At 52.4% G+C, this 26,285-nt stretch overlaps 1 protein-coding gene across 2 annotated transcripts in view; it reads right to left on the minus strand.

The window, feature by feature from the left end:
• The window catches only part of Kcnc1 (potassium voltage-gated channel subfamily C member 1), a 41,090-nt gene that overhangs the window by 8,501 nt on the left and 6,304 nt on the right, over positions 1-26,285 (minus strand). For both annotated transcript variants that reach the window (XM_021167847.3, XM_029480081.2), the window contains exon 2: positions 1,148-2,081. In XM_021167847.3, the coding sequence (XP_021023506.1) occupies positions 1,148-2,081 (934 nt within the window). The remainder of the gene's footprint in view (positions 1-1,147; positions 2,082-26,285) is intronic.

Below are 26,285 nucleotides of genomic sequence, written 5' to 3' on the forward strand. Positions count from 1 at the left end.
TAGAGGTAGACTATGGGTTTTCATCTTCGGACCAGAGCCCCATGGTCAACTTTATGTGCTATGCGCAGGTTCTCATAAAACTGAGATAGTCCCATAATGAGCCACTAGCCATGGAATATGAGAATATATCCCTCGGTGACTAGTATTGTTTTACCCCACCCCCACCCCCATCTCCCAGTGAATGTGTGGGTAAGTGGTTGGGATGTCTTGTATTGCTGCTGCTGCTGCTGCTGCTGCTGCTGCTGCTGCTACAGTCCCTACTGCTAGGTGTGGGGACAACTCTCAGTGGTGGGAGGTTGTTGCTGGTCCATAATGCTTTCATCTAAGCTGCCTGGGGTGTGGCCCCCTCTCTAGACCTTTGCTCACCAGCCACTTCCATCAGGTCACCAGAAACTCCCATTGGACCATCAACCCAAACAGACAACGTGAAAGCCAGAGTCACTCCAACAGTCCTAAAGAGAAATGCTAAACTCTACAGTAGTGGCAGAGGATGAGTTGGTTCGGCATGCTATGGGGTGAGTAAGCTTGTCACAGAAGGCTAGGGGCGACTCCTAGCAGGGACCTGGAGCTGGGTAGCCAGCCGGCGTCAGGGCGGGGAATCTACTCAGCTAGAGAGACAGGTTCTGCTAGGGCTGAGAATCCTGGCTACTGCCTTTTCAGGGACCCAGCTGCCAGACCTGCATGGACCACTCTGCCAGTCTACACAGCCTGAAGGCACGCATGTTAAAGACCAAATCAAAGGCTGTACGGTGTCTCTGAATCAGCCCCACTCTGTCTGTCCCTGCCCACCACTGGGTTAGTAGCCCGTCAGAGACTCATGCCTGACTCCTTCCAACCGAGCAGCAGCCTCTAGGCTTCTGCTAAGAGTCCTCAGCAAACTTCCTTGGGGGTCTCTTCAGAACTCGTGAGACCAACCACAGCAACCTCCTTACCCAGGGCCACTAGTGAGATTCCTCTAGTAAGCTCCTGCCTTCCGAATTTGGCCGCCCAGCATCTCCCTGGGGTCCCAGGCTCCACACCTCAAAGTTGGGCACAGGATCCTGGGTCGCCCGTGGAACTAAGGAAGCAGTCTGACTGGATCTGGAATCATTGCTACAGGGGGCGGAGGTGAAAGGTCAGATCGACATGCCTCTGAGAGGTTTCCTACCTGCTCTGTTAATTTCTAAAATTTCTTCCTGGGCCAGCGGGCATGTGTCACTCTGAGTACTGTGGTGTGGAGAGTTTACGACAGATTTACAATAATTGGGAGATCCCAGCTGTGGTGGCCGCGGAATATGCTTCTTTTTTTTCTTTGGTAGTTTCTGCTTAGCCATGGCTAAAGAGTAGTACATCCCAAAATTGTTCACGATGACAGGCACCGGCATGGCAATGGTCAGCACACCAGCCAGAGCACACAACGCTCCCACCAGCATCCCAGACCATGTCTGAGGATACATGTCTCCATAGCCCAGTGTCGTCATGGTGACCACAGCCCACCAGAAGCCGATGGGGATGTTTTTAAAGTGTGTGTGTTCGCTGGCGCTGGGGTCATTGGGCTGTGCCCCTATCCTCTCGGCGTAGTAGATCATGGTGGCAAAGATGAGCACTCCCAGGGCCAGGAAGATGATAAGCAGCAGGAACTCGTTGGTGCTGGCACGGAGCGTGTGGCCCAGGACCCGCAGGCCCACGAAGTGGCGGGTCAGCTTGAAGATGCGCAGGATGCGCACGAAGCGGACGACGCGCAGGAAGCCCAGAACATCCTTGGCGGCTTTGGAGGACAGGCCGCTTAGGCCCACCTCCAGGTAGAAGGGGAGAATAGCCACAAAGTCAATGATATTGAGGGAGTTCTTGATGAATTCCACCTTGTTGGGGCAGAAGACGACACGCATGAGGAACTCAAAGGTGAACCAGACCACGCAGACGCCCTCGATGTAGGTGAGGAAGGCCTCCGTCTCCGCTTCCCGGTAGTACCGCACTTGGGTGCCGTTTCGAACGTTCTCGATTTCGGTCTTGTTCACGATGGGGTTGAAGCGCTCGTGCGTCTCCAGACAGAAGGTTGTGATGGAGACCAGGATGAAGAAGAGGGAGGCAAAGGCCACATACTGTGGGTGAGAAACACAGGGGGTCAGAGTAAAGGCTTCCCTTTCAGAGTGGAGAAACCTGGAGAGCCTCGCAGGCCCAGGCCCAGTGGGCCACACTAGGGACAGGCAATGCACAGAGCCCGTCCACTCCAACACAGCCTAAGCCTACACGCCATGTTATCCTCTTCAGAGCCTAGGGGGTCCGGGGGTGGGGTAGGTGCAGCTGCTGAGCATGGACAGCAAATCCTGCATCCTTGTTCACTTACGGCTCCTTCCCCATCTGCCAGCCAAACACTGATGCTCCTGGATCCAGCAGAGCCATAAAGGAGAAGGAGCCTGGCTCTGTTAAGGTTGGCTGTCACTGAATACAAATACTCTCATGAGAAATGAAAACAAAAGGGGGGAAAATCCTCAAAAGTTTGTACTGTGTTAAGCCACTGAAATCTGAGGTGTTTGTCATGGTTGGCTATGCTGACTGTGACTCTGGGACTGGTGTGTGCAAAGAGAGACAAGGAAAGTGCTCTACTGGCATCAGGCTCCTGGGGGCTGTACCTGTTTCCTCTGACTCCAGTCTGCTTGCTTCAAGGGGGTCCCCACCCACCCCAATCAGCAGCAGATTGCTTTAGCCTTCGTGTGGGTGGGCACGGGCACCCTTCCTCCATACCAGGGGTGTGTTCTAGGAGTCCCTGTATGGCTTGGTTGGGTGGACAGTGGGGCCTGGAGCCCAACCTGCCGAAGGATCTGGGTACCAAGAACTAAGTGGATCTTCCAAACCATGTTCTGGGCTGCAGGGAGGGAGGAAGAGGAGAACAGGAAAGAGAGCACTTTAGAGCGCCAGCAGACTTAGGAGGTCCTGCTGCACCCACAGGCAGGAGAGAGACCTGGGTAAGCTGCATCCTGCTGGTTTAATAGCAATGCTATTCTCAGAACCTTTGCTCATGGGTTACTCTGAGATACAACCCCTCTGCAGTCTTCCTTCCTCCCTTGCTTCCTCCTTTCCTCCCTTCTGGGCGCTTACCCACCTTTCTCCTATTCACGCACCCATCCGGCTATCTGCTCATTCTTTCTTCCTTCTATCCTCTCCCTCTCTTTCTTCTATTCAAACTGTCCCCATTCTTCCTTCTTCTGTTCTCCCTCTCTTTCCTCCCCACCCCCCCACTGCTCAGCAGCCTGTGGTTCCCCCATCCATCCTCTCTTCCTGACTCTGTTCACCAAGCACTGGCACAGAGAGAGATAAGGCTTCTCTCCACCTCTCAGGGGTTCCCCATTCCGCTCAGGAGGAGACACACATGGACCCTCTGCAAAGCAGTGGGTTGAAAATAGGAGCCCCTCCACCCCTTGAGGCATGCAGGGCTGGCAAGAGTGGAGGGAAGTAGGGCAGAGAAGAGGTCTTCTGACTCCAGGAAGCTCTTCTCTGGGGATCCAGCTCTTCCAGACCTGGGATGCATGGAGGACAAGCCAGGAAAGCAAAGGAGAGGCAAAGGGAGAGCCATCCACCTCCAGCCCCAGTTCACACAGCTCTGTGGCCTTTCCCAAGTCACCACATCCTTGAAGCAAAAAAAGAAACATCCTCATATGCTGTGTAGTAGGACTTGGTCTCTCCTGGGCCTGCCTTAGAGCTTGGCCTTCACAGCCTAGACTCCCTAAGGACAGGTCAAACCCCCACACCCCACACCCCAGTAGTGAGCCCTGCCACAGCCTTTTCCTCTGTATCCTCTCTCAACAGGGCCATTGCTATCGAAGCTGGCTCTAGGCTTCAGTCTCTGCCACATGGCTACTGGTCCCAGAGCTGCCCCGGCCAATGGCCACACCACCCACAGGAAAAAGTCCAGAGAGTCCCCAGCCTGACACACCAGGACCAATGTGCCCTGGCTGTGCTTTTCTCAGGGTCCTCACCCTACATGTACCCAACAGGTTCGCCCCATGCACCTCTCTGCCACTCTGACCAGAGTGTCTCACCACCACTGTGATTTTGCATCCAAGGCTCCTTCTTCCAGAGAGACTTCTGGCCTTAATACACACTCTGTGTGGAAAACTCCCATGCATCCTCAGTGCCCCGTTAATAGCCCTTCCCCCGGGGTGAGGCTCCCACTGGCAGCTATGGTACTCGGGAGGCAGCTTGCCAAGGCACTCCTCAAGGAATCTCTACAACCACCCAGGGAAGCCACGAGTCTGTCTCCAGCGATGGCTCGTTAGTGTTTGCAAAGGCTCAGGAGAATAGCTCAGACAGGGCGGTGATGTCCCAGGAGTCCCACAATCCCTCAGAGATCTCTCAGTTGTCCCCTCACAATACTGATCTTCATGGGGACATGGAGGTCCAGAGAAAGGCCAGCTCCTATTAAGATTAGCATAGAGAGGCTGAGGAGATGGCTCGGTTGGTAAAGGGCTTGCCACACAAGCACGGATCCTGGAATTCATCCCCAGAACCTGTGTTTTAAAATAAAAGTTAGAGGTGGAGGGATGGCTCAGCAGTTAAGACCATTTACTGCTCTTTCAAGAGCCTAGATTCAATTCCCAGAATCTACACGGTGGCTCATAACATCTATAACTTCAGTTCTAGAGAATCCAATGGCCTCCACAGGTACCATGTATGAACGTGGTGCACATACATTCCTGCAGACAAACACTTGCACACACGCAATACAACTGAAATAAATCATTAACAAGAACAAAAAGAGTCAAATGTGGTGGCATAGGCTTGTAATCCCAGAGCTGAGGGGCAGAGACAGGTGGGCCTCTGGAGCTCACTGGCCAATCACTGTAGCGGAATCGGTGAGCCCCCCAAGCGAGAGACCCTGTCTCCAAAAAGTGAGAGTACCTAAAGAAGATATCAGAAATTAATACATGCAATACACACAAGGTTAGCATGGGGAAACCCCTGCTTATCAAGGCTCGAGGTGCAGCCTGGGCCCCACTGCACTAACAGTGGAAGCTAGAGGGTGGGAAGCAAGAGCCAGACAGAGCTAGACAGAAAGACTCCATCAGGAAGGGCCCTGATAGACTCCCTGACCTCTGCCTTCTCAGCCTCTGCTGCCATAAAAGCCAAACCACTACTAAGCAAGCACAGGGCCCCGAAGACCTCTGGGCGCGTGGGGATCCTTCCTGGGCTGTTGAAGAAGTAACTTCTGGAGTGCTGAGACACCCAGTGTTCCATTAAGCTTAGACTAGCAGGAAAGCAGCCAGGACCCAGCCAAAGCCAAAACAGCTCATCCCTTTGCCAGACCCAAGGTTGGGAGGAGAGAGGAAAAACTACCAAAGTTCCAGGATCTACTATGTATCCTATCTTGGTAGAACAGGCAGTCATATCCCTACCGTGTCCAAAAGGAAAGGCGAGAACAAAGGTTTGGGGACCAAGCCAAGGGCTTCAAAGAGAGTAAGGGAGTTGAGACAGGCCCGGCTTATCAACTCAGACAATAAGCTCTCTCACCACCAAGCTGCCTGAGTTTTACTGAGAAGCCAGCCCTGGATCGAAAGTTGACTATGGGCCCCTCTTCCCAGACCCATGAAAGGCAGAGGTGACTAGATCCAACTAGATGTGATTGTGGCTACACCTTTGTGGATCCTAGGCTTTGGTACCCAGACTCAGTCACTCTGGAGCAGAAGCAGCCCTTTGAGGATGGACCAGTGATGAGATTATCCTTGGGTGGTCCAGTCTGCATCCTATGTAGCCTTCAGCCTTTGAAACCTTGGTAGAAAAGACCTCATAGTATTCAGTATTTAGAGAGCACAGCTAAGACCAGGGTGGGGAAGTGGTGGTGGCAGGGCAACACACACAAGCACGGTGATTATTGACTCTAGACAAAGAGGCAAGCTCTTCCTTGATAGGCCTGGGACAGCAAGTTTTAGAGTAATGCTGGTGTTATCATCCACAGGGCAAGCGCTGGGACCTGTGCCCTATATGAACTGTGTGCCAAGTCACCCACAGACCATAGATTCAATAACCCAGAGTACACACTTAGCCAATGTCCTAAGCTCAGACACGAGGGCATAGGTGTAGAGAATATAGCTCAGTTCCTGGCCCACACAAAGAAGACAAGAGCCAACTCACAGAGACTTCAACACAGTATGCTACCTCACACCAACCTGTCACACCCCGGTAGTGTGCACACAGACAACTCATGTGTGCACACCCAGAGCAGCACATGAAGTAGTGCTGGAACCACATAGCACACACACACACACACACACACACACACACACACACACACACACACACACACACACCAGGCACTTCAGCCTTAGGCACCCTCCTACCCTCCTGGCAGTTTCCACACAGCTCTCTGCCTGTCTCCACCCCATCCCCGCTAGGGGGCGACTGAGTTTCCCACAGCTCGGGCAGCTCAGTCTGTCTTGCCTCTGCCCCCTCAGCCTTCCCTGCCACCCTCAGACTGCCATTCCCGTGATGGTGGCTCCTTATCCATTCTTTTCCCAGAGCAGCTGAGCCCTACCATAGTCAGGACCAGGTCAGCTGATCCCCCTGGGACTATGACGTGAGGATGAAGAGCTCTGTCAGGTAGCCCAGAGGTAGCTGTCCCCCAACCTGGCCAGCGAGGTGGCTGCCTTGTAAAATTCAGGACACTCAGCAGCAACTGCTTGATGGTGCTATACAAATACAAGCTGGTAGTTTCTGGCTCTTTTTATTTTATTTTTTTCCCCCAGAACCAAATCACAAACCATGAGACCCACCAATTGTGTTCTAGAAAGTGGTAGCCATAGCAACAGAGCAAGGCATCCCATTTCTATGGTAACCAGGATGGTGAGGCTGTTGGCTGTAAAGTCAGACAAACCTACTAGGGATCTGTTGACTTAAGATGTTTTAGAAATCACCAAGTTATTTTTATCACAGCCCCACCCCTGAAACCATAAATTGGAAAGGCAACCTACTATCTATTGAAATGACCAATATGTGCTATGACTTTCACTTATGAATTATTTATGCCACGCTTGCCTTTAGAAAAAAATGTGCTTGCCTTTCAGAGCTGTTCAGGGGTTCACCGTGGGGATCTGTGTTCCTACCATCTGCATTTCAGGAACAGGCTCTGGTCAGAACACACTACAGAGACTGACATGACGCTCAGCCACTCACTTGCTGTGTGACCTTGACCAGTCCCAGTCTCCCCTCCCTCAACCATGAAAGTGAGAGCAAGACTTGGCCTCTTTCAGAGATGCTGCGGGGGATCAAGGTTGCAGGCAGTAGGAGCCCATGATGGCTAATCAGGCCCATGTCCAGGCTTCAGGCTCCCAGAAACTGCAGGTCAGGTTTTCTGCCTAATGGGATCCACCCCACGGTGGTGCATAACACCCATCGAAGTCAGTGACGAAGAGCAGACAGGACAGCCAATTGTCTTAAATAAAGTGTCAGTTGAGTTGGGTTTAGAAACTGAATTAGTCTCATCTGGACTTCCTTAGGTTGGGTACATCCACAGTGTACAGGGGGGGCTACAGTCTTGGAGAGCTCGAATTCTTTCCATTTGTTTGTTTTATCTCCAGCCTCCAGCAGTAAGCCCAGGGAGGCCCCAGTGCTCTGATGGGTCCTGATGCCTGCTCCCCACTCCTCCCTTGCTGGCACCTGCTCAGGGAGCAGTAGGCGGAAGGAGCTCCCTGCAGGGCTCTGAGATGGTAAGAGCTGGGGAGTGTGTATGCATGGCAGAGTGTGCCCTCGCGGCAGCCTGTTTGGAAAGTCTGTGTGCTGGGAGAGGCATCCAGGAGAGTCCCATGTACTGGTGGTGTGCATGGTAAAAATGTCACCAGTGTATGTGAGTCCACTCTAGGCTCAGGGAGGTGGCTATGTGCAGTGTGTAATTCTTGTGTGTTGGAGAAGTGTACTTGGGGATACACATACATACATGGGGCTTACATGAGGTGTGGTATGTGCATAAGGGTGCACATATATAGCTTGTGTTGTCTATGGTGTGTTTGTGTGCAAGGGGTAGGCACGTTCAAAAATAAGTGTGTGCGTGTGTGGGTTGTGGTGTGTGTGTACATGGATAGACCATCTCCTGGAGAGACCAGTGTGAGGCTGGTATGTCAAATACCAAGTGGAGATTCAGCTCATAATCCAGACACTTTTCCACACCAGAAATGGTCACTCACGCACCAGTCCAAGAAGGAAGAGACCAGTCGAGTAGGGGTAGAGGAAGGCTCAGCAGAGAGGCACGGCTGAACACAGTCGTTTTCTGAGCCGCTGGCCCAGCATTCTCCATCCAGAGCTGAGCCAAGGTTAGGAAAGGTAGTTCTCAAGTCTCATAGAAGTCAGAAGCCAGGACAGACACCACCCCCTTACGGCTCTATCCTTGGATATTTCTACCCATATCCTGACTGTCGTGCCACTGAACTTATGGTGTCTTGAGCTGATTTCCACTCAGAACTGTAGAAATGTGGATCTTAGAAACTCAGGACACTGAGACAGAGGTGACCTATAAGGTCTTCTGTGAAAAGCCACCCTTTGGGCAAGAATGCAAATGGAGGCACAGCCCGGGGCGCGAACTACCTAAGGCAAAGGGCAGAGATAGGACCTACAAAGCCTGAGGGGTCACACGAGGCTCTGGCACAGGGTTCTTATCACGATGAGCTCCGAGCCTTTGCTCAGGCAATGCCCTACCATGACTCCCTCTTCCAAGACTTTTGGTTCCAAGTGCCCTGGCCCTCTCTGCCCTGGGCCAAGAGTGGCTCAGGTCCTTCTGTCAAAGGAGGCGGCAGCTGAGCAGAAATTACATGACCTTGACATCAACCGGCCTGAATTTTAGTTCCAGTTCTACTGGGTGGCTTTGGGCAGCTCCTTGATCCTTTCCATGCGACAATGATGGAACAAGACTACACACAGGGACTAGTGAGATGTGTTGTTGGGTAAGGGCACTTTTCCACAGGTCTTACAACTTGGGTTTGATCCCTGGAGTACACATAGTTGCAGGAGGAAACCGACTCCATCTGACCTCTACATACATGCAAGCTGTGGCTCACGTGTGCACGTATACCATAGCTAAGTAAATGCAAAGTGGGGGAGGGAAAGGGTGGGGAGAGAGGGCACCAATGCCAAGAAGGAAGCAGGGACAAAGAGACATTCAAATGCATTGCCAGCCCTGCCCAACCTGCCCAGCTCACCATCTACCTGGACCATCCACCACTGCCCACTGCTCAGCATCAGAGAAGCACAGCAGCTGGCAGCCAGAGAAAGGAGTCTACTGATCTGGTAGTTACCAGGGAAACTGAGGCACAAAACACCACCATACCCCTCAGAGGACCAGGTCTACTCTCAGCCCAAGGCCACTTCCTATCCTTCCAAGTCATGGAGGGAAACAGTCTGACAAGGCCAGCCTTGGTCCCAGGGTCAGTCTGTGTGCTTAAGGCATGGCCTGGGGGCGGGGGGGGTGCATTTGACAAGCTAGGGCAAAGGGCCCCAGGGACTTAGCAACAAGGACAAAGCAGTGGACCCAGACTCTGTGGGAATGTGAACAGACAGCTGAAGATAGACCCCTTTCAAGGAAGAATCTGGCGGGGTGGGGCAGGCAAAAAGAAGATGAGACGGGCTCATGTGACCAGGGTGGCAGTGGAGGCTTTGGGAAGACTGAGAATGTAGATGTACAAACGCAGAGCCCTGACCCACCCAGGAAGGAGTCTTGGCTCAGCAGATATGGACAAGAGCGAGATATTCTTTTCATTTAATGTCCCAGGTGGCCTGGAGGCCCCCAGGTTCACTTGGCATTTGGGATTCATGAAGCAAGATGAGACTGGCACTTCACATAGCTCTAATCTGATGTTCAAGGAAGCACAAGAAGAGAGAAGCTGGAAATCAAAGCTATCTGAGATAGCAGAGACCTGGGGATGGCTTCCATCCGGCACAGTGTTCGAATCCCAGCTCTGCCACACATAGTCTGATAGGGGGGTGGTAACCTCTGGGAAACTTAGTCCTGTGGGCCTTAGATTGGAGCCGTGATAAACACACTTCAGGAACTAAGACACAATTGAGGGGAACAGAGGAAATGCCCTGAGGCCTGGGGTATCCCCAGATTCAGGGAAGAATTAGTAGGTACAGAAATCACCCAAAGTGCCAGTCCCCTGCTCTGTAGAACAAGAGTCAGACCAGTTTCTCTTCTAACACAAGGTTTAGGGTTTTGTTTGTTTGTTTTTTTCCCAAATTAACAGAGAAGGAGGAGAAGAGCTAAGACAACAGCTAAGGGAAGAGATTTTTTTTTCTCCTGAATTCTATTTGCCACCTGCCTACTATCTACAGATCAGCAGCAGGAGACAGCCTTCTCCTCACGAGAGCTGACGGCAGAGTCTCCGTGGCCTGTACTGCATGGGCCACTCCAGCTGTATCCGAGGCCCAGCACTAAGGGGCATAGTTCTTAGAGGATGGAGACCCAACACCCCAGGAAATACAAGCTTTCTGCTTTGAGTGCCTGACTTGGGGCTGGGAGGACTTGGGGTTCGGGGTGAAGGACAAACAAGGTCACAGGGCAAGTGGAGGCTGAGCCATTGCTGCCCGCGAATTTCTATCCCAATTTCTAGCCAAAGGGTCTCCAGTGGGCCCTGCTCTTCTGGTGGTTTCCACACACTGGCATGGAAAGCTCTGCCAACCCAGCAAGACATTCTGTTCAGGGGAGCGTGAGGTCTCTGGGGAAGGACCCTGACCCTAAAGTCTCTGAGTTCTCAGTGGTAGGTCAGGTCCCACTCTGCCCTAGAGCTTCCCTGTGTCTCATCAGTTCCTTTAAGCAGCCAGATGGACACGGCCATGTGACACAAGTCATTATGGTGGTGTCTCTGTGAGCCCATCTGGACACTCCAGCGTGGCTCCAGCCTTAGTCCGTGTGACAGACAGAGGCATCGGGGGACTGTGGCCTCACTGTCTTACTGTGTCCCCCATGTTCAGAAGAGGCCTGAGCCGCTCTCCTTGAAAGCATACTGAGAAACAGGCAGTATAGGTGACAGGAGGCTGCTCTCACCTCTCCAGTGACATGTCAGACTCAGAAGCACACCACTGTCCCACATGGGACCTTCCTCGGATACCGGGACAAGTGTGTCTCCCACTGTATGGGCGCCTCTGCTTGCCGTCTGAGAGGCATGAGTCAGCGGCCCTCCTGACTGCCTGGGAACTCAGCTAACTCTGGACTGTTTTTATCTGTTTTCTCTGGAGTCTTACACACTTCAAACCTTTTCCAAACCTTAAAAAAAAACAAAAAACAAAAAACAAAAAAACAACCTAACCACAGACTGGAATAAGATAAACAGGAACTGAATTCCCCAGATCAGGAAATAAGGAGTACCCTGTAGAACCTTCAGAGGGGGCATTTGTGATCCCCTCTGCAAGTGAGCCTGCAACAGAGATTTCTGTTGGTGACCACCTGCAGTGGGTCACTGACATAGCCACTCACTCGGCCTTTGGACACCTCCAAGAGAAGGATTTATCTCTTGTCTAAATCCACCTCCACCCCTTCCTTTCTAGCGCTGCCCTCTCGAGTGGACAGAACAGTGACAGCCTATCCGGGGAGGTGCTGGGACCCAGCTGAGTTGGCCACCCTCCCACCACACTTCCACATGCCAGCTTCAAACCTTCTCAAGCCAGCTCAGGCCTGCTGATGCTAAGTACCCACATTAGGTGGCCAGGGCTGGCCCATGCTGCCCCTATGCCCCCAACTACCGCAGTCACAGCGGCACACAGCTCTATTGAACGTCCTTATCCTGCATGCTCACCAGAGCACAGCGCTCGTCATTTCTCTCTAGGAAACTTTTTAAGCCCCGTTTTGCAGAAAAAGATAATGTAGATTCTGTGTGTCCCTGAGACATGTGCACCTAAGATGTGGCAGGCAGGGCTTGAAAACAACTTTCTCAAAAAACTCTGCACCCCTCCACTTACTCTTTAGACCTCATTTTCACACTATCCCAAGTTGCCCTCAAGGAAGACATTAGTCTCTTCATAACAGTGGTGGCAGCAGTGGACACAGCTTTCTGTCACTTACTACTTATTTTCCCACTTTGAATCTCATGTGAACAACACACACACACACAGGAAACAAACTGGGTCATTACCAGTGTAGTTTCAATTGTCTTCATTCCACATATGAGAAAACTGAGGTTCTGAGCTCCATGAAAGAGATAGAAAAGAAGTTTATTAGGAATCCACTAGGGAAACTTGCTCCAATGTCTACTTTATGTCATATGGGATCCAGACTCCTGTATGTATTTGTGTGTGTACGTGCGTGCGTGCATGCGTGCGTGCGTGCACGTGTGTGTGTGTGTGTGTGTTAGTGCAATAAGAGGTGACTCTAGGACAGCAGGCACAGAGAGGGCAGTGGACATTGCCTACGAGGGGCCACTGGTGAGTGCTCACAGCCTGTGCAGGATACTGAATAGGGGAAGCAAACATAGATCGCAGGTGAGCTGACATTTATTAAGCAGCTATGCAGAGAAAAAATGTACCTACAAGGGCCCAGAGGGGAGTACACAGGATATCCAATGGGCCTTTATCAAGCCCTGGGGCTAGAGTGGCTTCCAAGAGGAAGCACTGGTGTGCACAGAGGCCACTGGATGAGCAAAGAATGCAGCCGATTTTCTGTGGGGTTCCCCCGGGGTTCCGACACTACCAGCTGCTCCTGACCATGCAGTCCCTTCTGGTATAGTTTGTGGGACCCCATGGCCTCCTGATAGCCTTTTCACTCCTTCTCTACACCCTTCCCCCAGCTGCACACTTGAAGGATGCCCTGGCTCCTCTTCTCCATCTCCCCATCACCCCTGCCACACACACAGGCTGATTCAGTTATGACTCCAATTCTGTTTCCCGTCAGGAGAACATCACTCAGCACATTCCCGAAGGCTTCCCTCCAGCCCAGCTTTTCCCCTGAATGCAGGTCTCCTGCACCCACCTCCCTGGCATCCCCAAGTGGTGTTCTAGTAACTCACTCAAGCTTAACCTGGCAGCTAAACTCTCGAGCACCCGCCACCCCCGCAGGCTTCTCCAGCTCCATCCTTCCAGGACGTTCTTGCCAAAATCCTCGCAGTCAGCTTCAGCATCTCTCTTTCTGTGGCACTTCACATTTAATCTGTAAGGAAACCCTGGTGGTTCTGCTTAAACCCAGCCCCACTTTGAGCCCTCCCTACCCCCGCAATGCTGCCACCCATGCCCCCCACCCACGCCATTATCTTTCCAATGGCTTGTGGCCATGGTCTCTGGGCTCATCTCCTGTTTCCCACACGGCTGCAGCACACACTCAGCTGTGTCAATTCTCTATAGAGCGTTCAACGAAGGCTCCCATTTCTCCTGTAGATCGCCCTGCTTGATCTGAGCTCATGTCCCCTTCTAGCCTTCCTTCCTAATAAAATGCATATTGTCCTTCCTGCCCACATCTGCATCCTCAGACATGCCCCTCAAACATTTTGGATACATGTCTGCTTTGGGGCCTTACATCAGCTGTGCCCTCTGCCCAGAACACCCTTTTTCTCAGCATCTCTGTGGTCCGTTCCCTCGCCATCCGATGAGGTTGAAATCTGAACCAGCCTCCCCAGTAAGCTGACTTTCCTTATTCTTTTTCTTTCTTTTTTTTTTTCTCCCAGGGTACTTGTGAATCATCTTACACTAACACCCAGGCTTCACGGAGATGCGATTTACATACAATAACATTCACCCACATTCAGAGTCCAGTCGGATGGGTATTAGCGATTCACGTGCTCTCAGTTTTTGTAAGGATGCAAGTTCTCGGACGTAGCTGGTTCCAGAAATCTTGCCTGGCTTTGCCTCAGGTCCAATCAAGTTTTCTAATTAGTAGGAGAAAGAGAAACCCTTCCCCAAATTATAGAGCACCATTTTCCCATCTGTGCAGAAGTGGCCATGGCATCTCCTGATCTGTGGGCCTGTCAGTCCTCTGTCTGTATGCTGGGCACAGCTTCTCCCTGCAGCCTTCTGAGGAAGCAAGCTGTTGCTCCTGTCTACACATGATGAACATATGATCGTGGGTTCACAGGTACCACTGCTGTCTGAGTCCATATGGGCTTTGTTACAATGACAGCACATCTATTTCCAAACTCACAAAAGCATCATCTCTCTCCACAAATCTGTGGCTAAAGTGGCCACTAACACCCTCTGTAACCATCCTCTAGACCCCCATTGGAAACAGGCACACTCAGCCCCCACATGTTGGGCAGTCGGGTAGGCTCAGGTGCTAAGAGCAGACCCAGGTCTGTACTGGCAACTGGGGTGCTCACTGACAGCACACCTGTATACAGTGACAGTGGGCACAACCCCTTTCATCTCTTGACAGTGGGAACAGCCGCTACACAAAGGCCTCAGTGTCCATCCGACACAAGCATGGCATGTGTCACCCATGGAGGCGAACACAAGGTGACCATGGTACCTTTCCAGCGAGGACGCCGGGCAGTTGAAGGTGTTTATGATGTTGCTCAATGGCATTTGGCCCATCTACGGGACAGGACAGCAACAGAGGAGGGAACTCAAAGCCTGGATTCCGGGTGCAAGATCAGGGACTTTGAAATCTGGGCACCAGCTCTGGAATCTGGGGCGCACGCACAGGGAGGTGATGAGACCATGTCTATTCCCAGCATCCTGAGATCACTCAAGGTGAGGAGAGACATGGGCTGTGTGACTCCTTGTGCCACCCACTCTCTCCCCACCCCACACCCAGGCCTGGCCCAGCCAGTCTGGGCTTTAAAAAGCACGAGGAAATGTCACTTTCCTTTTGAGGAGGTGTGAAGGGAGGAGATGGCCTGGGGAGTTTAACAGTCGGTTTATTCAAAGGTTGGGAACACTGACAGCCAGTGACAGTGTCTCCAAATCCTGAAGCTTGTTTTGTACCCAGACTGGACCCAAGTTCCTTCCTCAGCAAATGCAAACATGCCCTGTGCCAAGCCAGAGGCCCCAGCCTACCCTACATCTGCACCAGGGTCTGCCAGAGAAAGCCTGTGGGACTCCTGCATCTACCCAAGCTAGGACCAGGACTTAGCCAGAGTTGGCTTTGGGTTTGGGGTCTAGCATCCAGCTGCCTGAAGTTGAGGGGCTGCTGCTTGAACAAGCACCACCCACTCTGACAGGCTGGCTCTTGGAAGCTGGCTGGGCTCTGCCATAGACTGCTGACTATTTAGCCTGGGATGGACAAATGTGGGTGGATACCTCTTGGGAGGAGAAAGCTCAGAGGACATCTGCCTCCCCCCATCCCCGGATGTAGCCTTCAAACATTCAATCATTCAGCCATTAAAATAGTATATTAACTGAGTACCAACTGTGCATTGGACATCACATGACATAACTGCCTTTGGAAATAACATCTTTAGGTAATGCTTCCAACACGACGCCGTCAGACACACAGTAGGTGAGCACTGGTGGCAGCACCTTCTGAGCCACACCCACCTTACATACCCTGTGTTGTGTCTCATTTAGCCCTACACTGACTCTAAGGCTCGCTTAAAGTTGTGTTGTCCCCACCCCCATGCACGTGTTGTATGTGAGCATGCACGTCCACATGTGCCAGGGAGGTCACAGAAGGACATTCAGTGTCTTGCTTGCTCTTTTGCTCTCCTTGTTCCCTGGAGATTGGAGGGGGTGGGGGCATCTCTCACTGAGTTTGAAGCTACACGGGCAGCCAAAAGCATCAGAAATCCTTCCATCTCCACCTTCCCCAGAGCTGGGTACAAGCTGCTTGTGTGGCCACACCCAACTTCTTCTATGCTGGTGCTAGGGATTTGAACTCAGGTCCTCCTCCTTGCACAGCCAGTGTTCTTATCCACGGGGGGGGGGGGCATTTTCCTGGAGGCCATGGATACCTTCTGAATTTTACAAAGGAAACTGGGGCTCAAAAGACACTAAATAAGTTACCCATCCATGGTCATATAACCCGGTAGCGATGACACAGTCAGGACTGGAAACTCGGCTTCCCCCCACCTCCCCTGGCTCCAGAACATCTGCTTTTGACCACACTCCTATCACCCAATAGACTTTTTACTGAATGAATGGGTTGATGAGGTGACACTGGGTTGGTGCAAGTGTGTGTACATGTGTGTGAGTGGGGGGGAGCACGTGTGTGTGGCTGTCTGGGTGTCTGGATGTGGGGCTTTTTTTTTTATGGAAAGGCTTTCCCTTGTTGTCTTGGTCTTGTGTGTGCAGGAGCTATACTTAGCTGCAGCCGTGACTGTAATGAGCAGTTAGCTGCACACCAGGCACTCACTGGGACCTGGTTTCCCAGGGAGACTGCTGGGGCCAGTGTATGTGTATGTGTGGGGTGTGTGTGTGTGGGGGGGTGTGCAGCATAGTGCTTGGGAATGCTAGAATAGAGCTGAGGGCTGCTGCTGGTGGTGGTGGCTGGAGCTCACATTACTGTGCTTTGTGCAAATGAACAACCTCAGCTCTGGCTGGAAAAGCATGCTCCAGACTGCAGCACCAAAGCCTTCATGCAGGTCCTGCGATGTTCACTAATTGGCCAACCAGTCTCACGGTCCCTTTATTGACCTTGCCAGGTCACTGCTAGAGTCTGGGGATGTTAGGAAAAATGGCAGGAAGATGGTAGAACTTAGTCTAAGCTCTGGTCCTTGGGAAGACCTCATTCTTAGTGCCTCGTCCCCTGACGGGGGGGGTGGGGGGAGCTCACACTGCCTTCACTGCTCACCCAGGCTGGTGACCAGGAGAAAGGAGAAATAGCGCTACCCCTCCCCCCAAACAGAATGAAATCATAGCATGCTCACTGTGGCCAGACAGCATCCCCATCTGCCTTCCAGTGGCTGTGGGGAGGTGGGCCCAAGCAACCCCAGCTGTGTCCTGCTCCAAGCTCCGCTTCCCACACCTTCCCAGGTTGATCAGGTTTTTCCTTCCCCGTGAAGACCCCTTCCTTCTGAGGGTGGGCCAGGCCTTGGAGATCAGCCTCCAACCCTAGGTCTCACACCTCAGTCCACCTCAGAGCCCACCTCCGCCTCTGGCAGGTTCACTGTCTACATCTACGTGCTTCAACGCTCCACCCTGAAGTCCTCAGCTTTTGAGCCCCATTCTTTAGGATGTGTTCATGTGATGAGAGGCAGCATGTCCTCATTAGCCTTGAAGACCAGAAACAGAAATATATCCATTCAGACAGCAGGAAGCCAGATGTCGTCCTCTGACCTCTGTGCATGCACAGAAGACTTGAGCGCACATACCCATGTGCACACAACACCCCTCCCCAACAAAACACTCACTGCACCCTCCCAGTTACTCAGCCACCCACCCATCCATTCCTTCATGCCTTCACACCTCCATGCATCTATTCCTCTGTTCATCCATCTATCCATCTACCCACCCAGACAGACCGACATCTTCCCACTAACACACCTGTTTATTCATCCACCTAGTTCCTGCCCAGCTGTGTGTCCATCCATTTGGATGTCCTGCCCCTCCTTCTCTCCATTCATCTACATGCACTCATGCATTCACCTCTCCATTACCTCTTTCTGTCCATCTGACATGTCATTCTTGACCATAGAGCCATCACATCCCACAGCAAGAAAGAACTCTGACTGGCCCAGTTGCAGTTGACCATAACTTTCAAAATAAGACCTGGGTCTCATCTTCTACTAATTACCAACTAGGTGACCTTAGACAAATAAGTTAATCTCTCTGGACCCCTTTTTCCCTCCTCCATCAATAAAATGGGCATACTGTCAAATCCTTCTGCCTTGCAAGACTATTTGGAAACAAAAGTCTATCGATTTCCTGGTCTACCCAGACACTCCGTGCTCTGAGGTTTACTTTGTACCTTCGTGGGTTTCTGTTGAGTCCAAGGAACATATACCTCAGTAGAGTATTTAAAAGGCTGAAGTAAGGGAACACTCTCTGGGAGCACTGAGGATATCCCAGACTGTTCCAGGTTCAAAGCTTGGGACCAAAACTTGCCACCAAGGCTACATTCATTTTACAAATGAAGCAAAAACTCCCTCATCACAGGAAACAGCAAGCAAGGGCAGGCAGGGAGGCCAGGAGCTAGAGGAGGCTGAGGAGGGAGGAGCCTGTAAGGGAACGGTGGGTGGGCTGCCAGAGCCAATGCACAGGATTCCAAGGGTAGCCCCCAGGCTTCAGAGAAGGCTGGGGGCACAGGAAGCCACCATGCTTGTGCTCACATCCCCGGACTGAGAGAGAAATATATATATATATATATATATATATATATATATATATATATATGCCTGGTGAAAGCCAGGCCTCAGGGGACGACTCCTGCTGCCCAGAAGGGAAGCCAGGGCCTGGCATTTCTGACCTTTGTGCCACTAAATATATCATTGGTGACGGTGGTTCATGGCCCCGAGGCTGTGAGGCCACCAGGCTTGTACATTCTGCATCTCTTGGCTCAGCCAGGGCCTCACTGTATACTGAAGAATCTAAGCACAGGCCTAGTGAGTGCTGCCAGATCCCACTCTTAGTAGGTGCTATCCCAGCTTCCAGGGCCCCACTATTCAGACTCTCACCCCACCACAGGATACAAACTCCTGCTCAGTCAGATGCCATCTGCTCAGTTCCACACCACGACAGGGGGAATACCACAATCCAGCCCTGGCCAAGGCCAAAGGCCTTTCTTTTTGCCCTGTCTCCTCCCAACATCACTTCTTTGCCCTTGATGTGGTGGTCTCCCCACACACATGGCCTTACTAGGAACCATATTCTCTCCCTAAAATCCTCTTCCTGCTGCTGACTACACCTGGGTCCTCCAACCCCACTATGTATGCCTTACAGCTTAGGAAACGAAGGCTCAGAAATGTACTGGCCGGGCACCAAATGTGTAGGATTCTTAGGAGCCAAGTCAGGGGTATCTATGGCTCTGTGAGGCAGCACCCTGCACAGGGCAGATGACAGGAGCCCAGCTGTGGCCCTCACTCCAGGGCTCCGGCTGGCTCGCCGTGGCCCAGCAGGCAGCCATGTTCCTCACAGCAGCTCAGAGAGCCCCTGAGGTTGAACATACAAATTCATCTTTAATAAGTAAGACATTGGCTCAGGTATGCAGCTGTGGTCTGAAGTATGTCTCCAACCCCAACCTGGCAACGAGACTCAAAAGGGGGGCTCCTCTACCATCTAAGAGGACAGGAAATGTCCTTAGGGAACCATCCTACCCAGCAGGCTTGGAGTTCCATGGAAGCCACTCCAGTAATAACCAACTTTATTTATAGACATTAGGTTTTTGCTCTAAGAACCACCAAGGCTAGTGACTTCAGCATAACACACTCACACAACACCTTCCTGAAGAAATACTGAGAAGGATCTAATTTGCACCTGTCCTAGCGGCTGGAATTCCGAAGAGCTCCTTGTATCTTTCTTCTTCCTCCCACCAGTGAGCCAAACTAGCTGAGTACTTCAGGGGTCACACAGTTTCTAATCTGCAGATCCAGGCAGTATGGCTACTGAGGCCCACCACCTTTATCTTAGCTACCTTCGTTACATACGCTGCAGTGGGAAGCTTAGAAGTAGCCATGGGGCTCGAAGCATCCGTGTGAGCTTCGTTTGCCAGGACCCCTCACTAACTTCCCTCTGGTTTCACACCCAGCTCTGGAGCCAGTCTGCTGGCAGCTAGGCATGGCTGGTCTTCAGTGAGAAGACAGAAGTCACCCTATAGCCAAGCAGGAGCGCCCTTCCGTGAAGAGCCAGCCTGTGTGGGCTACTGTGGTCGTAGAGGGGGAGGTCAGAGGAGGGAGCTCTTGGGCTGGCAGGCTGGGGAAGACACGCAGGACCCTCACCCCTACCACCCTGCAGGAAGTCTGTGGGGGAGCACAACACTTCCTGACCTGCCACCGTCCCCTGGCCCTGATATGCCTGGCCGTACCCAGAGCCAATGCACACACCTGCTGCTCACAGGGTTTGTAGATCTAACTCGCTCTGCTGCCCAGCTGTCATATGGCCCCCTCTGCTAAAATCGCCATCTCTGTGACACTGGTCCCCCGGGACATGGTGCATACCTGCTGTTTCCTTTTGAGTTTCTCACACTGGGATATGAGGTTCCAAGGACACCAGTGCCTGACAGGTTTGTTTTTGTTTTTTTTTTTTTGTTTTTTTTCCTGGCTCGATTCCTAACATGAGTCCTAGTCCGGACAGCAGTGCCCGGCACACAGTAGGTGCTTTTCAATATCTGCTGGATAAAAAAAATGACTAAATAAATACTGAGTACTAACTGTAGCCCTGGAAGGCTCTCTTATGTGCAGGTGAGATGCTGGAGTCCCTTTCTGTACCGTGGTGGAGGGAAGGGAGGATCTAGGATGCTGTAGGCCATGGATAATGTAGAAACAGGGCTGGCAGCCATTGGGTGAGAGGTGGAAGGGGCATTTGAGGCCCTGCGGAGGCTTGGGACAGTTTCCCTTGTCTGCCACCATGCTGCCTGCAGTGGCCTCGGCCTGGGCACAGTAAGGCTGGCTCCTGAGGCCCCCTGAGATCAGCTGTCTGGGGCTGCCCCTGCTAATATTAGCCCGTCCCCACTAAGCCTGGCGTCAGTGTGACGGGGTAGCCCCGCCTGAGAGTGGGCACTGTCCACTGGCACCAACAACAGCCTTTATCCCTGGTCCTGGGATCCTGCAGCTCTGAGGTCCAAGAGACCCCTGAGCATTCCCTGATGGAAAGCTAAAATGCTCTGAGCTAAGGGGCGTGGCCTCCTCCACTGCCAGGCCCACCACATTTGCACACCTGTCAGGCTAGGATCATGAAATTTGGCTCCTGGCCAGAACCTGATGTCAGCTGCCTGACTGCCCTCCCTGACTCTCCCTGGATGCAGCGGGTAGAATTCTGTCATCTCCCTCTAGGGAGGGAGGAAGAGAAGGGATAAGCAGCCCATTGCAACAGACAGGGAGACTGAGGTTCAAGGGGAATGTGACCTGCCTGCAATATACAGGAGTCTCATGGGAGAATCCAGGCCTGTCTCTCAGAGTGATGTTATGAAAACCAGATCCTGTGAGACCGAGTCTGGAAAATGGGGCTCTAGGGGCCAGGATAGGTTAGGTGACCCCTCAAACAGATTTTTTTAGGGGATATGGGACTCAAAGGAGAAAGTGGGTGGGACCCAGGTAAAGGTGTGGGTCTTCTAGGGCCACGAGCTGGTGAGAAGATAATGAGCGCCACGGTAATTAAACACTGATTACGTTCTGGGTTCTGGGCCGAGTGCTTAACACATTTAATCCTCCCGACTTCCCTATGAGTCAGGAGCTATTAATAGTGTTCTCTTGAGGCACAGACAGGTTAGGGAACTTGTCCAAGGTCACACAGCTGGTGATAGTGGGGCTGAGATTTGAACTCAGGTCTCCCCATTCAAGAGGCCTGCCCTCGGGACAGATTGGACTTTGAATCCCATTGCAAGGGTCAAACAGCCAGGAACTGAGGAGAGAGAGTTGTTCCATATATTCTTTTAGTGAACACACAACTGAGGCTCCAAGTAGAGGAATTGGGGATAAAAAAAAATCTTTCTAGGCCTTCAGGAGGAGTCTGTTTTGAAATCCAGTGACGAATACCTAGAACTTCCCACAAACATGGTTGACAACGGAAGGAGGACAGGAGGGGGCGGGAAGGTTGTGGAGGGAAGGGTAGAAAACCCGGCTGACCCTCAAGGGAAAGAGAGTCCCAGGAGACATCCGCCTAAGCGGTACCGTGCAGGCCCTTGGGAGCTTGTGTGTGTTCATCTCGGAGCTGTACTTGGGAGTGGGGGGCAGGAGTGTGGAGAGGGCCGTGGATATGAACCCCTCCATCTGTAGGCCTGGAGTCCCTGCATCACCCCAGACTGCCACCCCACCTTGGCCTGTTCACCACGGCTCCAGTGGGGGAGGTGAAGCAGTTCCCAGGTAGGCAGAGAAGGATGTGGGTCAGCAAGGGGTCAGCCGGCCTCACACTGGAGCCCCTCCTGCCTCTGCCTCCTGCATTCGGGGATTACAGGCATGCCTCTGCCCCTACACAGATCCCTTGACCTTCAACAGGTATTTATTTAGCACCCATCCTGTTCCAGGTACTGCTCTAGGTTTTATGCCACAATTAGTCGAAAGGGGCTAGAATTACTGACGTCATGGAGTCCACATGCTAGGAGAACAAACAAGCAATGTGAGTAGGGAAGGCACACAGAGCATCAGATGCCTGACAGAAACCTGGGATGCCATAATGGAGGGGAGCTGGAGGGGAGCGAGATGACAGAGAAGAGGAGAAGCTGGGTGGGAGAGGGTAAGAAAGAAGGCTGGGTGTGGGAGCATCCTTACACACCCCCATCAGGTCCCCGGAAAGAGTTAGGCTTCACCTCCAAGGGAGACCAAATCCACAGTGAGACAGAATGAAGGACTGATGGGGTCAGGGTAGCATAGGTTACCCTGTAGAGAAGAGCCTTAGGCAGGACAGGGTAACCAGGGCTGAGGCAAAGAGAACAGACGGCTGCAGCAGGCATGTGAGAAAAAGTTCCCAGAGGACAGCCCAGTCAAAAGCATTATGCCTGAGAATTGCTCAGAAGGGGCCCCACCCTCCTACCCCCAGGCTACAAGGAAGGTCAGAGTCACAGAACGGACAACCTGCACATACTATCCAGTGCTCCATGGATCCTGTCACGCCCCCCTCCCAGGCTATGAACTACCGCCTCCCTCAGCACCTCTCAGCCACCAGTGTGCTCCAGTCATCTGGGGAGCCTGTTAGAGTATGGGTTCCCACTAGGCCATTTGGGCTGAGGCCTGAGTCCTCATTTCTAGCAAGCCCCAATCCTACTCTCATCAGCTCCTGTTGCTTTTGGACGAGGAGCTATGCTTGGAACAGCAGCCACCTATGTGGTCCCCATGACAGGAACTCTCCCTGGCCAACAGTTATGTCACCCACAAATGGCCAGTTTTAGGAATGGAACCTTTCCAGGACACAGCCCAAGAATCTGAACTTCTTGAAGGACCCTGGGCCGTTCTCGAGGGTCCTTGAGACGGTCCTACAGCAGGACACCCTACAGCATCTGTCTCTAAGCCTCCCTGACAGCCAGCGGTAAGACCCTAACCTTGTCCCACACAGTGTTTCTCTACTATGGTCCTTTTTCCAATATAGTCTGATACCACTGTTCCCCTCTGAATGGCTTCTTGCTGTTCACTAGAGGACTGACAGCCAAGAAAAAGGCCCAGGCAAGAGGGATACAGCTCGTTCCCAATGAAGTGAAACGGCACACCCCAAAGTAGCAGTATCCCAAATGTGAGCCTGCTGCTGAGCTGGTGATCTCTCCAGCCTGGTAGTGACTGCTCGACTTTGAATGAATGAATGAGTATAGATTGAATGTGGACTGAAGCCAAGTGAAGAGAGGCTCTGGAGACCCTCCCCTGGGCTCCCTGCCCCTTGGTGCCATGGCTCGGTCCAGAGATCTCACTGATATTGTGGAGGGCAGCTAGGCGAGGGTATGGAAGGGGAGAGAAGAAGGACTCACTCATCTCTCAGCTCCTTTGAGCAGCTTTAGTCCAGGATTCTTAAATCCCCAGGATGATGAAGAGATTCCTAGCGTGCACTGAGCTCAACCTTCCTGAATGACACAGGTGAAGAAAAACCATAGCCCTAAGGAGCTGGGTCTTGCCTGGACCATCTCAGGAGCATTAGAGGGAAGCTGTAAATCTTGTTCTGGTCGAGTTGTCTGATGCCTACAACCTGAAGTTTGTTTGAGACATCATCTGTTCACATCTGATGGTCTGTACATCCCTAGCTCCAGGCCTTCAGAGCTTGCCCGCCCATGTCCAGTCTAAATTGTGCAAGCTGGGTGCCGTGGTACCCAGGGTCCTCAGTCCAAAGGGAGGAGGTTCGGCACAGGCAGCCAGGCAGGCTGAGAGTTGGGAGCTGAGGAGGGTAGATTGCATGCTCAGAAGGGAGCAGGAAGCACAGCAAAGGTAGGGAGTAGAGGAGCCGAAGCCCAGAGCTGAAGACAAAGCCTGGAGACCAGGAGGGCCGAGGAAACCAGACCAACGTGGATCGTGGGAGACATGGCAGGCCTCAAACTCAGAGCTAAGGCGCAACCAGTGTTCTTTCCACACTGGTTCCCCTTCCCTGGTTCCTCTGCCATTCCCTGCGGGATCTAGCCAGTGTGAGTGCAGATGGGAGATGGCTGGGCACTGTGGAGACAGTTTCTTCTTTAAGAGTTCCATTAACCCAGCTGGGACATGGCCCTCCTGCTATGGTAGACCAGGTCAGGACTTGCTGAGCAGGATCTCCGCCCGGGACAGGTGGTTGGGAACCAGATGGAAGTCCAGGCCTGGAGCATGGGAGGCCGCAGACCCTAACATCTCTGGAACACAGACAGGAGGCAGGCTCTGAATGCTGGCTGCTCTGCTCCTGAGGCTAAGGGACCCTGGTCACCTCTGTGACTTCACCTCTGTGAGTGTTAGTAGCCTCGCTGTGCGGCAAGGGCTTGGAAATACTAATGTGGTCCTGGAGTGGGGGGCGTTGTGAGAACTGAACAAGGATCTGCGAACCAAGGCAGCATGGCGTGCCGAGGCCCTGAAAGGGCAAGTAGGTGGCTATTCTCCCTCCATCCAGAGAGGACTGGGGAGGTAGTAAGATGGGCAGAACACTGGGGTGATCTCTGCATTTCTTGAAAACTGAGGGCAAAGAGCAGCAGAACGCCTGGGCTTTTGCGTTTTGGGCCCCACTGACGCATGCAGTGGTAGTGATGTCTTCTCTTCACTGAGCCTGCGCCATCTACCTGGATGATGAACATGGCAATCATTCTTCCCCAAGCCCCTCCCAAGAGCCCAACCTGCACATTTCCAGAAAAATGCCACTTTAGGGAAAGAATGAAATGAGCTTAGTCTGAATCCCATGCTTGGTGATGTCTGGTCACACTAGCCTGGCTTCAGTGTGCCTCCTGCTCCAGCCCACTTAGCCTTATGTTTCCTGATGGTAATTTTCCATTCCCTGACTCTGCTCCCCCCACCCCCACCCTGCCCTAGTGCTTTCTTCACAGATGAGCCCAATGTCTATCCAGCCCCTACTTAGAGGTCTCATTGCATGGGTCCCTATACTTATTGTCACCGTCCTGAAAATGGTCTGCTTTTCCTATCGGCTTGTACTTTCCATGCCCTGAAAGAACCTTGGCTTTAATTGTAGTGACTGGAGGTGTCCAGAGAACAGCTATCTACAGTATATCCTATGCTCATGGAATGTCCTGAACAGCAGGACACTTGCCCTGGAGTCTCTCGGGTTCTCCTTTGCCTCTGAGCCACCTTCACAGATCCAGTTGGGACTGGGGCGGTGGCCAGGCTGACCCAGGAGTGACATCAGGGTGTGGCTTAAGGCCCTGACCTTTTGGTCCAGAGTGGAATATGCTGGTCATGAGACCGCTCAGAATAGCCAGAGGCACTAAATTCAGCTGCCGTGGGAGGCCTGATGTCTCTGGCTCAGGCAGTGGGCCCTGGAATGAGCCCCTACCAGAACCATCCCCCACCCCTGAGATGTCTTGTCTTCCCTGAGAGACTTAGGCCAACAACCTTCAAAGCTTCTGGGAGCCAAGGCCAAACCTCCAGACATTGAAGTTGCCCTCAGGGTGCCAGACTCCAAAGCCCCCCCAAGGTGGGACCTCAAAAACCTGCTGAGCTTTGAGTTTAGGAGAGGACAGACAACCTGCTCACCTGTGACCTTGAGAAATCTGTCCTCGCTGGGCCTCAACCTCCCCCTTCATAAAACCTCAGACTACATTGAGTGCAGGGGAAGCTTAGAACCTGACGGAGATAAAACTAAACTGAGCAAAATTTCTAACGAGCAGCTTGCTGTGCTGAGGAGGAGAACCCTGGGCCTGAATCTTGATGCTGTCTGTCCGGGCCAGGAAGAAGACTGCTACAGATCTGGTTTCTGGGTTGATGTGAAGAATAAAGGAGGGGCAGTGAGCTAGGCAGAAAGAGCCCTCCAGAGGGAACTGGCCATGACCTAGCAACTATAGGCAACTAAGCCAGGCCAGTGATCATTTAAGCGAGCATTGACTAAAGCCAGACCATCACACACTGGAATCGAGCTGGACCCAAGAGGCCCCAACATGAACCTGGGAAGTCCCACAGGCTTTGGCGACCTGACCAGTTTTTCAGTTGAAAAGGCCCTTGTGCTTGCCAAATGGAAAAAAATGGACTGGAAGGACCTGGGAGTAGAGCTGGAAATAGTCAGAGTGCTGGAGAGGCGGGCCTGAAGGGACCATGGCGCTCTGAAGCACAATGGCAGGCATGATGATAGAGAGAAGGGTGAAGTTCAGAGCTGGTTGTGAAGTAAGACAATGAGAAAGCCACCACAGCAGAAATACCAGCAAAACAATAAGACAA

This window comes from Mus caroli, unplaced genomic scaffold (genome assembly GCF_978045245.1).
Source record: "Mus caroli unplaced genomic scaffold, Mus_caroli_1 scaffold_8, whole genome shotgun sequence".
Classification (NCBI taxonomy): Eukaryota; Metazoa; Chordata; class Mammalia; order Rodentia; family Muridae; genus Mus; species Mus caroli.